Genomic DNA, 14,889 nt, shown 5'->3' with positions numbered 1-14,889 from the left:
AAGTGGAGAGAAAAAGTCGCTAGAGATGAGAAGTTTCTCGCCACAGGTTGCATCTCCATCTGCGTACTTCTTGCTCTGTGCTGTAACCGAGTACACAGAGCAGGAGAGAGACATGTTGGTGGTCGAGGGGACAAGGTCTGGGAAGGGAGGAATTCTAAGGCGATGAGTTCCCTCATCTGTTTTGGGACCTCCGGGGACAGGTCTCAGGTAGCCGAGGGGAACGGGAGGCAGGGCACCCCAGGAGACACGTTAAGCAAAGTTGATGGGAGAGTATCAGGACAGCGAAATGGGCCAGGAAGGTCTCTGAAATCCACCTTAGTCCCCGAAGGACAAAAGCCAAGTGAGGCAAGGCCGTGGCTCCCGGGTGCGAGCCGCTTGCTGTCGTGGGCCGGCGCGGGCCAGGAGCTCCCGCCGCCCACCCGCAGCCGGGCGCTGGGGACCGCGCAGCGGCGCGGATCCCGCTCGGGACTGAGCCGGGACATCACTCCCCTTTCGCCGGGATAAAAGCCCAGCTCTTTCCCGGGGCGCTGTGCTCCCGGAGCTGGGGAGGGAGAGAGAGAGAGAGAGAAGGAGGGAGGAGAAGGGGGGAGAGGGGGGAGGGAGGAAAGGAGGGAAGGAGGAGGGAAGGAAAGAAAGGGACACCTTTAAAAGTTGAGCAAGGAACAAAGTGGGGGAAGTTGCCAAAAAAAGGGCTCTGCGTTCAGGCTCGCTGGTAACTTCCCGCTCCCTCCCCTCCCTCTAGTACACACCACACACACTTGTATTTTGCGCTGTCGTAAAACCCACGTGTCTACCCCGCAGTCTGCCAGAGCCGAGCAAAGCGCCCGGGCGCGACTGCGATGCGCAGCCACGGCAGAGGGAGCCCGGCGGCTCGGAGCTAGCCAGCCCGCCGGTCCCCGGCACCTGGAAGAGGATCACCCCGTTTCCCCGTGAACAAAGACCAGAAAAGTCTCTCCTCTAGACCCTACTGCGGCTGGAAGTCTCCCGGGGCTGCCTACACCTCCGCACGCCGACCACGCAGCAGCCGCTCCAGCGCACCCCGCTCAGGTAAGACCCCATCCGGGGCCGCAGCGGGGTACCTTCACCCGAGGGTAGGGTACTGCCTGGACGTGTCCTCCTCCTATAAATGCTGGCATGGAAAGCAGGAGCGGCTGGAGAGAAAAGACGCGTGTGTGCGTGTGGGGCTGAAGTTTCCTCCTCTTCCCTGTTGTCAACTTTGAGAGTCGTTTGCTCCCGCGGAGAGAGGGAAGGGAATGAAAGGGAAAGACATTGCGTGCAGCGGGGACGAAGTGAGCTGCGCGCCTTTTGGGGTGGCTGGCTCTCCGGCCGCGGGAGTGAGGGGCTGCCCGCCGCCGCTTTCGTCCTGCCCGCGCTCCGGGGGAGGCGGCGGGGAAAGCCCTGTTGCCCCGGCCAGCGCGTTTCTTGCGTGTCCGCCCTGGGGCTCTTTGGGCCGAGGTTTTCTTCTGCCGAGCCTGGCACGGGCAGAGAAGCGGGAGGGGGACGATCCCGCAGCCGGTCCCGGACAGCCGGCTCAGGGAGTCCACGCGTGGGCTGGCGTGTCCTAGCGTGAATAGTGCCGCGGGGTCGGGGAGGCCCGGCCGGGGCGGGGCGGGGGTCTCACGTCTGTTCTCCCCTTCCTCTCCCCTCCGCAGACAGCGCGATGCTGAAGCCCGGCGACCCCGGCGGATCCGCGTTCCTGAAGGTGGATCCCGCCTATCTGCAGCACTGGCAGCAGCTTTTTCCGCAGAGCAGCCAGCTCAAGAGCAGCGGGGCCCTCGCCCAGCTCCAGCCGCCCGAGAGAGCCGAGCCTCCGGCTGACAGCCTCCGGCAGCGCCCGGCGTCCCTCTCCTCTGCTTCTTCCTCCTCTTCCTCGTCCACTCCGTCTTCCTCCTCCACCTCCTCCTGCGTGGCCGCGGCGGCCGCTTCCCTGGCCGGCCTGACCTCCCTGCCTGTGACCCAGCTCCCGGTCTTCGGACCGCTGCAAAGCTCCGAGCCCCCGGCCGGGGGAGCGCCCGCTCCCCTGCAGGGTAAGGATTTGTGCGGAGCCGGTAGCGGCGGCAGCAAATGCGGCGAGCGCGCTGCCGCTCGGTTCCGGTGCACGGCCGAGGAGCTGGACTACTACCTGTACGGGCAGCAGCGCATGGAGATCATCCCTTTGAACCAGCACACCAGTGACCCAAACAACCGTACGTATCGTGCCCCTTCTCGCAGTCCCCGACCCCCCGTCCTCCGCCTCTTCCCGCACCCGGCCAGCCCAGGGACGCTCCAAGTTGGGGGACCGCAGTCGGTGCCTGCACCGCTCTCTCCGTGAGGAGCATCCTCGGCCCTGCCCTTCCCTCTCTTGACCTGCTCTTGCGTTGTTCCCTGTGCTTTCGGTAGGCGGGCGGTAACCCCTCGGTAACAGCTTTCCTTGTCTGAGACGCAGGTCATTCCCGGGAAGGCACACTTCACCGGGAAGGCTGCTGCGGGGGTAGATTTCTTTTGGAGAGCTGCTTAGGAAGTCCTCGTCTTGCTTGTCTCACTCCTAGAAAGCCCGGGCTTCGCTGATTACCCAGAAATCAATTACTCCTCCGCACTGGGCAGGGGAAAAGTTGCAGTTTTCGTCAGATGGCGTAGGGCAAAGTTTTCCTCCGTCTTATCTCGGAGTATCGTTTTGCTTTCAGTCCTCGTTAACACCTCGCTAGTTTTAGTTTTCACCCCTAAGGAAAAAAAGCATGACATGGTCATTTAATAAGTAAAGCTGCTTTTCTGGATGAGAAAGGTCGTCTGTCTGAATGTCAGAATTCGTGTAGCACTTGGTGGTTAGAAAACGTTTAATACTGCTGTTGCCAATTACAGAGTTTTGGGGTTTTTGGGGTGGGGGTGGTGCCCGTATTATTAAACATCTGTATCGGCTAGAGGTTTGTGATTTTAGAAAATGGTTCTGCCGTCTTTTGTTCCTGTATCTGTCGATACTACGCCACGGAGGAAATTCACGGGGTGAAAATAACTATATGAACTATATTAATTAATCAGATTTATTACTAACATTCAGAGCACACGGATCTGTCCCTGTTAAAACACTGGAACATGGCTTTAGCGTGTGCACTTTTTCCCATTGCTTCAAACACCCTCTCTTATCCTAAGGTTTCTTATTTTTTAAAAATTTTTATTGTTGTTGTGTGTCGTGTCTCCCCCCTCCACCCCGAAATATCTATTTAAGGAAGGCTGTTGAACAGACAAACGATACCCCAAATCAGGGATCCATAAGCACATGCACAAGTAAAATGTGGATTCGATGAATTTCATTTGTTTTGAAAGTTTCCATGAAACTTTGTTGTGTATTAATTAAACCCCGTGAATGCTAGCATAGTCTTAATCACTGTATGTACGTCTTAAAGAGCAAGAGGAAAGTTGACTGCGAGTTTGGTGGGGATTTCCTCCCCCCCCCCCCGCTTCTTAACATTGCAAATCTTTCTATGTTGGATACCGCCTTTGTTTTGAGAGACTTCCTCATTATTAGTTTTACCTTGTAGTGAAACGTCTTAGTGTATTTTCTGTTCTCGGGTGCAGAAAACGTGATCTCATAAATTACATGCACTTAATGGAATCTGAAATGGACTTTTAATCACCAACCGAACCGTTCAGACAATACATGTTTTACTTCTTGGAGCAGCTCTGTAAATCTGCAAGATAAAGGTTTTAAAAAGAGAAAGGAAGATAAAAAAGCGATTTGGGGGGGAGCATTTTTAAGGAGTGAGTGGAATAATAGCATGCCGCAGAGTCGCAGGCGAAGTCTGCATAGTTTCTTCCCAATCGCGATATTAAAGGTGGATTCGAGAAAGAAAACGGGTCGATCGCGGAAAGGGCGCTTGTGAATGGCGTCCGGCTGGGGCAGCGCTCGCCGTCTGAAGGACGGGGCAGGGTGCTGCCAGCACGGTCTTTCTCTCTCTCTCTCCTTTTTTTTTTTTCTTTTTTTCTCCCCCCCTCCCCCGGGGGATCTGAAAAGTCTTATCATTGAACTTGTTTTCAAGGAGACTTTCGCTCCAGATGGTGTTAGATGTCTCTGAGCAAAACTTTTAACCCGAGTTTTCAATGTTCTGGGACCAGGTGCCTTTGCTTTGAGCAACTCGTTCTCAAAAATAAAGAAAAAGGCAAACTGTAAGTGAGGAAGGAGTACGGGAATTGCTGCCCGTGCCTTGCCACGCACTCCACTCACTCGCCCGAGCAGAGGCGCAGCAAAGCGAGCTGCAGGGCACCGGCCTGGGCTAGCCCTGCGTGGCTCCCCGAGTGCCCCGGGGGTCACGCAAGGAGTCCGTGGGCAGGCGGGATTTTCAACCGCTTTGACTCCGTCCCTCGCTCCCCATGCTGCGCCGGGGGTGCCCGTTTGAGGGAAAAGAGCTCGGGGTTGTGGATGACATGAGGAGGGATCGACTTTACTTTGAGTTATACTTGCTTGCTGCACTTCTAGCTCCGGACAGCCCCGCCGGAACTCCGAGCTGACGAAGGGGCTCTCCCCAGCCTGGCACAGACTCCCACCCGCAGGGCCCGGGTGCGGGGCGCAGGGCCGCCACCTCGGCCTTGCCCGATTGCAGCCTGCCGATTCGGTATTGGCGGCAGGCCCCTGGCTGCCGGCTCTTTCTCCAGTTTTAATTTTAGATGCACCTCCTTAGCGAATCAGTTGAATGCCCCGTTTCCCCTCCTTTCCCAGTGCGCGTCCCCCTCCCCCCCTTCCCCCCTGTCCCCCGAGCATCTCCTTCTTTTCCGGGGCAAACAGCGTCCCTCCCGCTCCCCCGGCAGGATCCACCCGCTGGGCTCACCCGCTCGGCAGTGGCTGCTGCAAACTTCGCCGGTGCCTTCGGCCGCTCTCCGGGCGGCCGCCCCACCGCCGCGGGGCAAAGGGAGGCGGGCGGCTCCCGCAGGGGTGGTGGCGTCGCTGCCTCCGCGCCGGGAAAGCCCGAGGGGCGGCGGCGCTCCCCGCTGTCCGCCACCCCGCCAGGCCCGGCTCCCCAGCGCCCGGCCCGGCCCGGCGCCGGGCGGCCGCCGTGGGAAGATGGATGGGCGGCGGTTTGCCCATAGACACACGCCTTGATCGTCAAATATCAATGGATATGACACGGTCTTGTGCGAGGGAGCGGGGCGAGGGCCGCCAAGGAGCAGTGGGTTAAGTGTCTGTATGTAATTGTTTTAAATTGAAAGGGGTTTAGTTAGGAAAAAAGAAGACAACAACCAAGAAGCAAAACCCTAATTAGGGCCCAGCAGTCTTTACTCCCAGGGAAGTAAAAGGGATTATGTTAAAACCCTGATAATGTGGCAGGCGGCTGGGGACCGTTTTCTTCCCGGCTCTGAATCTGGAAGGATGAAGGGTATTTCTGGGCGCCGGGGGAGGGGCGCTTGCGCGGCGCGGAGATCTCCTAGGGTGAGTTTGGGGGTGCGGGGTCCGGCTTGCTCCCGTGTAGGCTTGCCCCTCGCTGCTGGGGAGAGGCTTTCGCAGTGAGAAGTCTGCGGCGACTCTACCTTCACCAGAAAGCGCCAACCTGCCACTGTAATAAATACGCTGTGTAAAACTGAAGTGTCACGCAAGCAAGCGTTTTGCGCGCCTCTCCCCGTTCAATTTACGGGGAGACAGTGTATATATAACATGCTGTGAAGTGGATCGGTGTGGGGAATATTTGGATTTTTTTTTCTCTAGACTGTTGGTAACCTGTATGATTTAGCTATTTTACATCATTAGTTACCCAGCACCCTTAAACACAGCAGATAGCCATATATTAGATTGAGGTTAGGGAAGGTGGTGACTGTTTATTTAGGGTGATAAAATGGTCCATCAGCAGTAATCTCCATCGATATGTGCCACCAGGAGATGAAGGATGAGGGGACAAGCCACAATTAATTGCCCTATAGTTTTGTAGGAGAGAGTGGAGCGGGTGCGCACTGAACTTCGATCTCCTCTCCCAGAGCCTATTCATCATCTCTACGTTGTATATGGGGGTCTCTCAGGGGCAGGGGGTGGCAAGGTTTATCTACACACAATATTCTCCTACCCTTCTCATACCTGACGCGGAAATTTAATTCATCCATACCTTCAATCGAAGGCAGGGAAAATCAAACCTCCTCCAACCCGCCCCCCACCCGCCTGGCAAAAATGACCAGAAAGCCGCTCCGCAAGCGGGACGGTCCCCTCCGACCTCCCGTCCCACCCCGGAGCTCCCAGGCGGGCCCTCGCACACTGTCCTCCTCGGAGGAGCTGGGGCGGGGTGTACCTGATACGCCGACCGGGGGGCTCGGACCCCGCGGCATCTCTTGCGCCGGTGCGGGAAAACGGCCCGGGCGGCCGGCGGGGCGCAGCGGCGGCTCCGCTTCGCCTCCCCCGTGCCTCGGCAGCGGCTCGGCCCCGGCCGGGGAGAGCGGAGAGGCGAGACGAGGGGGTAAAAGCCCGGGGACGGGGGGCTGTCGGCTCCCGGGAAGGGTCGGGCGGAGCCGGGCGGGGGCGGCCGGGCCCCGTTGCCGGCCGTGGCTCGCCGCCCTCCGGCGGCCGCTCCGCACCCCCGCCCCGCGATCCGACCCCTGGGGCAGCAGCCTGGGCTCGACCCCGCTCTCCGCAGCGAGTATTTAGGATAAATAAACAAATAAATAAAAGGAACCCGAGGGGGAAAGTGCATCTGTGTTTCGTCCCCCCACGAAAGCCTGCCTCAAGTCAGGCAGTCTGTGAGAAACTGCGATTAATTTAGCAAAAAGAGATGGACGCCAGGTCGTTGATGAGGAAACTGAGGCACGAGGAACCTGTGATCCCTCGGAAAGTGCCAGCCAAAAGTGTACTGATTCACCTAGCCCACCCTCCCTCTTAGCTGGGTACCTGGGCCCAGCCAGGGATGCAGGGCCAGCTGCAGTGATTTATACTTGCAAGTGAGTAATACCGTGTGAAATGATGACCACTTACACCGGATACCTGCATGCTTGTGGTGAATTATGAAGCAGAGGGTCAGAGGCCACCCTTCTTTAATACCAGCAAACTGCAGGTATCCAGTATAACTGCACCTTATTATTGCCGAGACAAAAATGTATTTCTTTCATTTATTGTTACAGCTGGTTTGCTGGTTAAAACACTATGTTGGAACCTACCTTTCACTGACAAAAGCTTTCTCCTCTCAGATTTCCTTAAAAATATGCAGTAGTAATGTTATTTAGGTTGGAGAATGTTTAGAATTATATTTTGGGGGCAATGACGTGTCCTTTCTCTTTTGCTAAGGTTTAGTACTTTTAAGTGTACTCACATGGAGTTATAGTGCTGGCATTACACTGTGTTCATTTTTATGGAGGCGAATAAACGATAACATATTGCACTCCTCCCAAAAGAGCCATACCAAACAGCTCCACTAGGAAATAATTTAAGTTTTTTCCTTGCTTCTTCCTTGCCTTAATCTTCCCATCTATAGAGCATGAAGGTATAAAGTGAGAAACTGATTTCCTTCCAAAGAGTCTGGCTGCATCTGGGCCTGCAACGGAGCATTCCCACTGACCTTACCTTCTACGTCTCCTGATAAAATCAGGAGACACTTGGCTCTGGCTGCAGTCCTCCTTGCTTTTTTCCATTTTCAGCAAATCCTTCAATTTTCTCATCTTTCTTGCTGCTTCTTGTCTTGATTTGGGGCTTGACTGACGTTATTACAGCCAGTGGAAGTACTAATTTCAGCAGTCCTTGGAAGAGGCCTCTACTCACACAGCTACTCTCTGAGGCCAAAATAGAAGGAAGGGTGCAATATGTCTGCCCTTGTTGCCCTGTGTGGCAGTCCTCTGGAAAGCTCACACTTGCCCCACCAAGTCCCTTTTATGTGAACTGCCCATACCCGTGTGGGTCTTAATGGTAGCCATCCAGTTTGAACATTCTAGTGATGCCAGTAGACCACAGCATTCCCCCTTTCAAATAAACCCCTTATTTTCCATGTATTATTAAGCAAGTTGGTGCATTGTTTCACATCCTACTTTGCAGTATCCATGAAGACAATGCTGTTGATCCTTTCTGTGAGGCAGGGTAGCGTGCAAGTCTTGAAGTTCTCCCTATTTTCCCCTGTCTCATATTACGGACTTCCTTCCCTTGTCCCCTGAGACAGAGAAATCCACTACTTACAGTGCCTGTCTTTAAATGGGTAGTATACCATTATTGAAAGTGTGTTTGGGTCAAAGTCCTCCACATATCATCACACAAAAGTTAGTCACAGAAGAGGAAAAGATGCACAGTAACTTTTTACTCGAGGCATGGTAAAATACACCTAGTAGGGCTTCCACTCCTTATAACATATATGAGGATTCTTTTTTTTATTTTATTTCTACAATTGCATAAAAACTACAGATAAATGTATAAAGCATGCAACTAAGAAGAATTTAAGTACTGCTTAGTATTAAAGACATACTCCTTCCCTCTCATCAACAAGCCATAAACCAAAACAGTTTCAGAAGATGTCCCATTTTCCAAATTTCCAGCTTTGGCAGGACAAAGGGAAAAGAACACAGCAGGAGATCAGATACTGCTGCTGCCAAGCATTAAGACATTACCAGTGTTTATGGATAGTGGAAAATAAATATCACCATGTGTGACTTTCTGTAAGGGTAAATGACAGCGACACAGGGTTTGTTTATATGCCTCATCAATTTCTTAATTTCTTTTCCTTGAAAAGGTAGAAGTAAAATGTTTTAAGCACACTTATGCACACATATTGTCAGGATGGTGTGAAGAAATACTTGTTCTAGGCAGGTACTAAAATTTGTGTGCATGAAAAGTTATGCATATCTGGTGGCAGGATGCAGGAAATTGACACTGAAATTGCCTGAGTGGAGTCATGAAGATGCCTTAGCATGTTTAACATAAGTTGCCACAGAGACACAGTGTCTCCAAAAAAGCCATTAATAACCAGGTAGTTTGAAGGAGAGTTACACATCTACAAGATGGTCAAACACTGCAAACAGGTCGGATTCAATGGTCTGCCCTGGGTGCTAATTGACATCATGGTTAGATATCCTTTTTTTAAGCCCTCAGTTTTCCTGTCAAATGTTTTCTTTCTAACTTGCATGGTAAGATGGCAGGTTTGTTCAAAGTGCACTTACATGCCAACCTGTTTGGGGTTGGGGTTTTTTTTTTTTCATTTTTCCTATTTGAGGTCCTTTCCTGTATGATCTCCAATGTCAAACCCCAGTGCAGCCCCTGAGACCTTGGATATGCCAAAAACACAGGGTTTCTTGATGGCTGGTTTCAAAGAGGAAAGAAAAGATGTTGTGGTGATACCTCATTTTCCAAACTAGCTGTGGAAATAACAACAACAAAAAAAATCCCCGGCATGTACTTGCTGCCTTTTATTCATCATGCCTGGGAATGTCTGTAGGAATATTTGCTGCATAATAATCGTCTCTCAGGACTAGCCAGGAATCTTTTCCCTTGGGTCCTGCAAATCTCATCCTCTAGCCACCTCTAATTAATGTGACTGAGGGAACAAAACCCCTCTGCAGTCGCGACTTTACTCAACAAAAGAGTCATTTTGTGACAGGGATTATATTGCTGAGGAAAGGCTTTAACCCTCCAGCCAAAAGGCTTTTTTTTTTTTTTTTTTCCCTCCCAATATAAGCACAGTCCCCACTAGTGAGTTTTGTCCTGTTGCTGCTCTGGTGTGCTGCAGTGCCAGCGAGGGCTCTTCTTCCCTCCTGCCTCCCTGCCCTTACGCCGTGTGACATGTCAGGGATGGCATGGGGCAAGTTTCATGTGCAGGCCGCCTTCTGCAGGGGCACCCATCAGAGTAATGCACAACTCAGGCCTTGCTTGCTCACTTTCTGCTAAGATCTGTAATCAATGTTACGGGTAGAGAACTTGAACAGACGAGCACCGAGTAGGGGCACATGCATTTTCTGCAAGACGTGAAGCTGTAACAATTTCAAGGGAAATTAGCTTCCATATGTAACTTTCAAATATTTTCACATCGCTGAATGCAACATTTTTGTATGGTACAATTTAAAAGAGGATGACAGTAAACAGTGCTTAGAAAGTGTGTCTAAAATTGGAGAATGCAAATAGAAGCCATATTTTGAAAATGCAGCTTTTATTATCCTTTAGCAGCTTTTACTGAATAGAGAGGAAGGTTTTCCTTTGAAGGCTCTGTAGGAAAGAGGCCTACATAATACATAGTATATCCACCTCAGAAAGAAGAACAGCTGAGTCAGTCCCCCTGAGAATTGAAACTGTGGTTACAGGCAATCTAGCAAGTCTAAATCTGTGGCTTAGACCAAGAAGCTCCAGCTTCTATAGTGAATACTGTGCTTTATTTTTATAAGAATGGGTGTAGGCTGTGTAAAATTATTAGGGGAGACGACTTGCTACATGATACTATGGCATAGTTACTGTTTTTCCTTTGTATTTCTGGAATAAATTTATATTAAAACCTTTACCATATTACAAAAGTGAAATGTGCAGAAGATGGCAACCTATTTCAATAGATTTATTGTTATGTTAACTCAGCATACTTCCAGAGAAATGGATTTCCTGAGCATGAAACATTTTCCTGGAAGTTGTACATTTGTGGCATGTACAATAGGGTGTAGTGGAAACATATAACCAAAATTTTCTTTGCTCAAAAAAAGAAAAATCACAGTAGGTTCTTCCCAAAACAGATAAATATCATCTATTATTAAGAACAGTTAGGGAAATTAACATCTTTACAGTTTTTTTTTCATGGGAGCTACTCACAAACCCAGACATGCTGATTTTGTTCTTAGCCTCAGCTACATGTAACAGGCAAAGAACATGCATTCCAATTCAATAAAAATTTTCCAGTGTTGCTAGGAATCAGTAATATTTGCTATATAATTTCAATTTAAAGATTAGATTCAGCTATAAGAAAGTAAATGTCCACGCATGCTCCTATTTGTCATTCATGAGGTTCTGTTTTATTTATTTGATTTTCTAAACAGACAGGCATGCACACATGTTAATGTAAAATGTAGAGCAAATGTTCATTTAAAATAAGGATGAAATTAAATCCTGTTCCAGTGAAACCCTTGGGCTGAGCTGTGGCAAGGCTTGTAAGGCAGGGAGGGGGACTTGTAAGGCGTTATGACCTTGTTTTAAAATGTCTCACTGAAACACACTGGGATGGTTTAAATAGGCTATTTATATCAGTCAAAAAGTGAATCTTAAAAAAATGTGTTAAAATAAGTGAGTATGGCAGGTCTGTGAACGCATCAGGCTTGCACAATGTCTGCAGGGTTTCTGCTCATCCTTTGGGATTTCTTGTTAAGGGCTTTAGCGAGCTTAGGAAAACCACCCTAAGCGACACGCAAAAGGGCACAGTGTGTATGAGTGCCATGAATGATAGGAAAAGTAGAGGGATCTGCATGATCTTGCCCATAGCAGTGATGACGGTGGTGGCCAGCAGCACCCTAATGACGGTGTTTTTCCCTCTCTGCCCCGCAGGATGTGACATGTGTGCTGACAACCGCAATGGCGAGTGCCCCATGCACGGGCCCCTCCACTCCCTGCGCCGTCTGGTGGGCACCAGCAGTGCCGCCGCAGCGGCCCCGCCACCCGAGATCCCAGAGTGGCTCCGCGACCTGCCCCGGGAAGTGTGCCTGTGCACCAGCACGGTGCCTGGCCTGGCCTATGGCATTTGTGCAGCGCAGCGGATCCAACAGGGCACCTGGATTGGGCCCTTCCAGGGAGTCCTGCTCTTGCCGGAGAAGGTTCAAGCAGGAGCCATCAGGAACACTCAGCATCTCTGGGAAGTAAGTCGTTATCTTTCCTTCCTTGTCAAATTTGATTGTTTTGAAGCAGACATCGAGTGTAATTGTATGTAGTACTAGTACCGTTCGCCAGCAGTGGAAACCCCCCCCCGATGCAATTTAAGTAAGCTGACCCAGCAGATCTGCAAACGTAGCCAGTGCAAGCAAAAGCCTTGCTGCACCAGAGGTAGCTGGAAACCTAGTGGACACCTCAGAGCAATTACAAAATTGGTTTGCATAGGAAGAGAAGATTGTTGCAGGTGCTGTAAGGCAGAATAGAGAGACACAGCCAGAGAAGACCAAAGGTGAAAACACACGGTGCTCTTTACATTTTGACCTGAGTAACAGGAGATGATGGAGGTCTCAGGTCACAGTGCCAGCTGTGTCATCTTACTCTGAGCAGCACATGTGGGTTGAAATGGTGTATTGCACCATTGCTGTGGCCTACAGACAGTCCAAGAAAGCTGCTGAGACATGTGCAGGAGCCTATTCTAAAGCGCTGCTTTGCATAGTGACTATATTCGTGCTTGTTCACAATTTAGTTTAACTCCAGTCCTGCACCAACTGTGCATTCCCCTAATGATGCTTTCAGTGCTTTTGTGTGAAAGCTACTTTCAGCTCTCTGAAGATGTTGGGTTTTTGGGGGTTTTTTTTGTATTTTGTATTTTTTGTCACTATCTTAGAGAGGGTAAGAGTGATAATTGATATAACATTCAGGCTGTGATAGTTTGGTTTATTTTGCGATGAACACTGACGGTGGTTTGACAGAATAGATCATAAACCCACTATTGTATTCCTTTGGCTGTACAGGAACATCCATGGCTGTTACTGTTCATGACCATGTACATTTTCTCCAGTGAAGCGCTAGAGTTTTGTACTTAGGTATAGTTTGTACGCAGATGTTAACAACAGCATCTTGTGGTAAGTTAATTTAGAAAGAAAAGACAGTATATGCTCATTTTATACACAGATCTAATAATTAATAGGGAACACGTACAATCCCTCTGTGCATCAGTATTTCTTATTTACAGAAACAGCCTACTGTCTACCTAGTCTTTTGCCATTCATTTCTTCTTTGCATTGTGCTGGGAGGTGTCATTTCTTAGTTCTGCTTAGTCCTCTATAGCTGCAGCTTCTGCTCCCTCAACACTAACTGCTATGGATGGTCAGTAGAAACATGCCCGTAGATCTGCAGGTGATATTTACTCACCTAGAACAAATCCAAATCTTTAGCATGTGAGGGGATGTGCTTGCTGATTAGAAACCCGACAAGGAATCCATGAAGATGAAAAGGTATTTTTTGCTGTCTTCAGTGGCTATAAAGTAAAAGTGAATGGATTTTAAAAAGTTGTTTGGTGTTGTGGAGCCAGCATGTTGTGTACAGCACTTGTTCACAGAAAAATTGTGAATATTTAGGTTGTCAACTCTTTGGGTCTGATAATTACCTCTTTTAATCATTATGTTCTATTTTTGCATAATATCTAATATATATGACTTCTTTTTATGAGTAGGAGCTCCTATGCATTTCCTATATGCAAACAATTAGTAAATAACACATCAGGGTTTTTGTCTCAAAGTATTTACCCAAAAGAGTCACTGTGGCAAGAGGGAAATTTTCACATTAGAGAGTGAGAGATCAGTATCACAACGCACGTAAATGTACTCAGTAAAACTGGATGACTTGCAATCATTGGGAGTTTTCTTGCTGCCTTCAGTGGGGATGGAATTTCTCTTTTATAGCAGATATTAATAAATCAGACTTAAATCTCTTCCTACCAAAGCCCAGTGATTATAATGACAGCATTTTGGGATGTGTTATTACTAAAATTTTTTTTTATGTGATACTCTATAATGATGTTGGAGGTTTTATTTTCATTGTTAAGAGGGGATTTGTGGTTTAGACTATGCTAATTAACAGAATACAAAATAATAAAATAATAAATTGTTTGCCAGATTATCAAGTTATAAAAAAAATTGAAATTTATCTAAAATAAATGGAGTTAGAGAATTTTACATTATCCTTAAATATTTTCAATTTAATTTTTTTTAGTTATGAATCAGTTTTATGAAAGTTAAGTTGCAAATATTGATAATATTTTTTTAAATTGGCAAGAATTTTTAGTCTAATTTCAAATGAACTTGAACATTGTTTTAAAGAAATGAAAGAAAGGAGTTTTTCTGGAGGAAAGCCAAAAGCAAAGAAGAAAAAGATGTTAAGTAAAAATAGGAAATAGTACTGATGTATATGCCAGATTCAGGCCATCGATGGGTGTCAGATGAGTTTTTGTGTGGGTTTTCTGTTCTTAACACACAACACAGATTTCCTGTTGGCTAGCAAAATAAGTGTGTGTATTTTAAGTGAATTATCTTACAAACAATAATTAAATTTAGGTTTTTTTTAGGGGGAGGTATTGTGGGCAGCTCACGGTCTCAGATTGTTTCTGTTAATAGCAAAAATCACATACTCTAAGCTCTAGCTAAAAGTTTTGGCTGTTACTCATTTGTTTTGACTTTCAGTTTGGTATGTTTTATCTATCAGAGAACTAATGTTTAATAAAGAAAAAGTACAGCAAAAGAAAGTAATCAGAAAGTGTGTGTGATTTTACAAAGCTGATCTGTGAAAATAAATAAAAGCAATTGAAAGCATGTATCTGAACAGTCTGTGTTCTTTTAGTCTATATGGTATAGGAGTGAGGATTAAATCACTGTAAACGTTAAAGTAATGTCTCATCATTGTCCCTTTATAAAGTTATGGCTTTAGTCAATTGTCTTCCACCCATCTTTTCCAGACAGCTGCAAATACAAGTATGTCTACAGATCAGTTATTCAGCATAAGGTCTTCATGGAGCTTATAGAGAGAACTTATCTTTCTTAGTACCGTAAATAACATTCCAGTATTTTTTCTCTCAGCACTGCAAAGTAAAGTTGATAGGTATTTGGTTTTGTTTACAGTTCTTTGTTTTCAGATAAATAGAAGGGCTACTGCAAAGACTTTTAAGCATAGTTACTGATTTGGTGGCTTATTTTATTCTCTTTGTTGTGGGAAACATCAGAAGAACTGCATTTGATGTATGGTTCAACACTATGGAAATATGCTGCAGTCTGTCTGCACAAGTGTTCCCACCATGCACTCAATGTTTGCTTTGCATG

At 48.1% G+C, this 14,889-nt stretch overlaps 1 protein-coding gene across 1 annotated transcript in view; it reads left to right on the top strand.

Annotated features, from left to right (window-relative positions):
* Nucleotides 1–780: 780 nt before the first annotated feature.
* Nucleotides 781–14,889, top strand: part of PRDM6 (PR/SET domain 6) — a 79,248-nt gene continuing 65,139 nt past the window's right edge. The window contains exons 1-3 of the mRNA XM_054809847.1: nt 781–1,047; nt 1,653–2,186; nt 11,435–11,742. Of these exons, the coding sequence (XP_054665822.1) occupies nt 1,661–2,186; nt 11,435–11,742 (834 nt within the window). The 5' untranslated portion in view covers nt 781–1,047; nt 1,653–1,660. The remainder of the gene's footprint in view (nt 1,048–1,652; nt 2,187–11,434; nt 11,743–14,889) is intronic.

This window comes from Grus americana, chromosome Z (genome assembly GCF_028858705.1).
Source record: "Grus americana isolate bGruAme1 chromosome Z, bGruAme1.mat, whole genome shotgun sequence".
Lineage (NCBI taxonomy): Eukaryota > Metazoa > Chordata > Aves > Gruiformes > Gruidae > Grus > Grus americana.
Note: the sequence above shows the minus strand (reverse complement) of the source record. Positions and strands in the feature narration are given on the sequence as shown.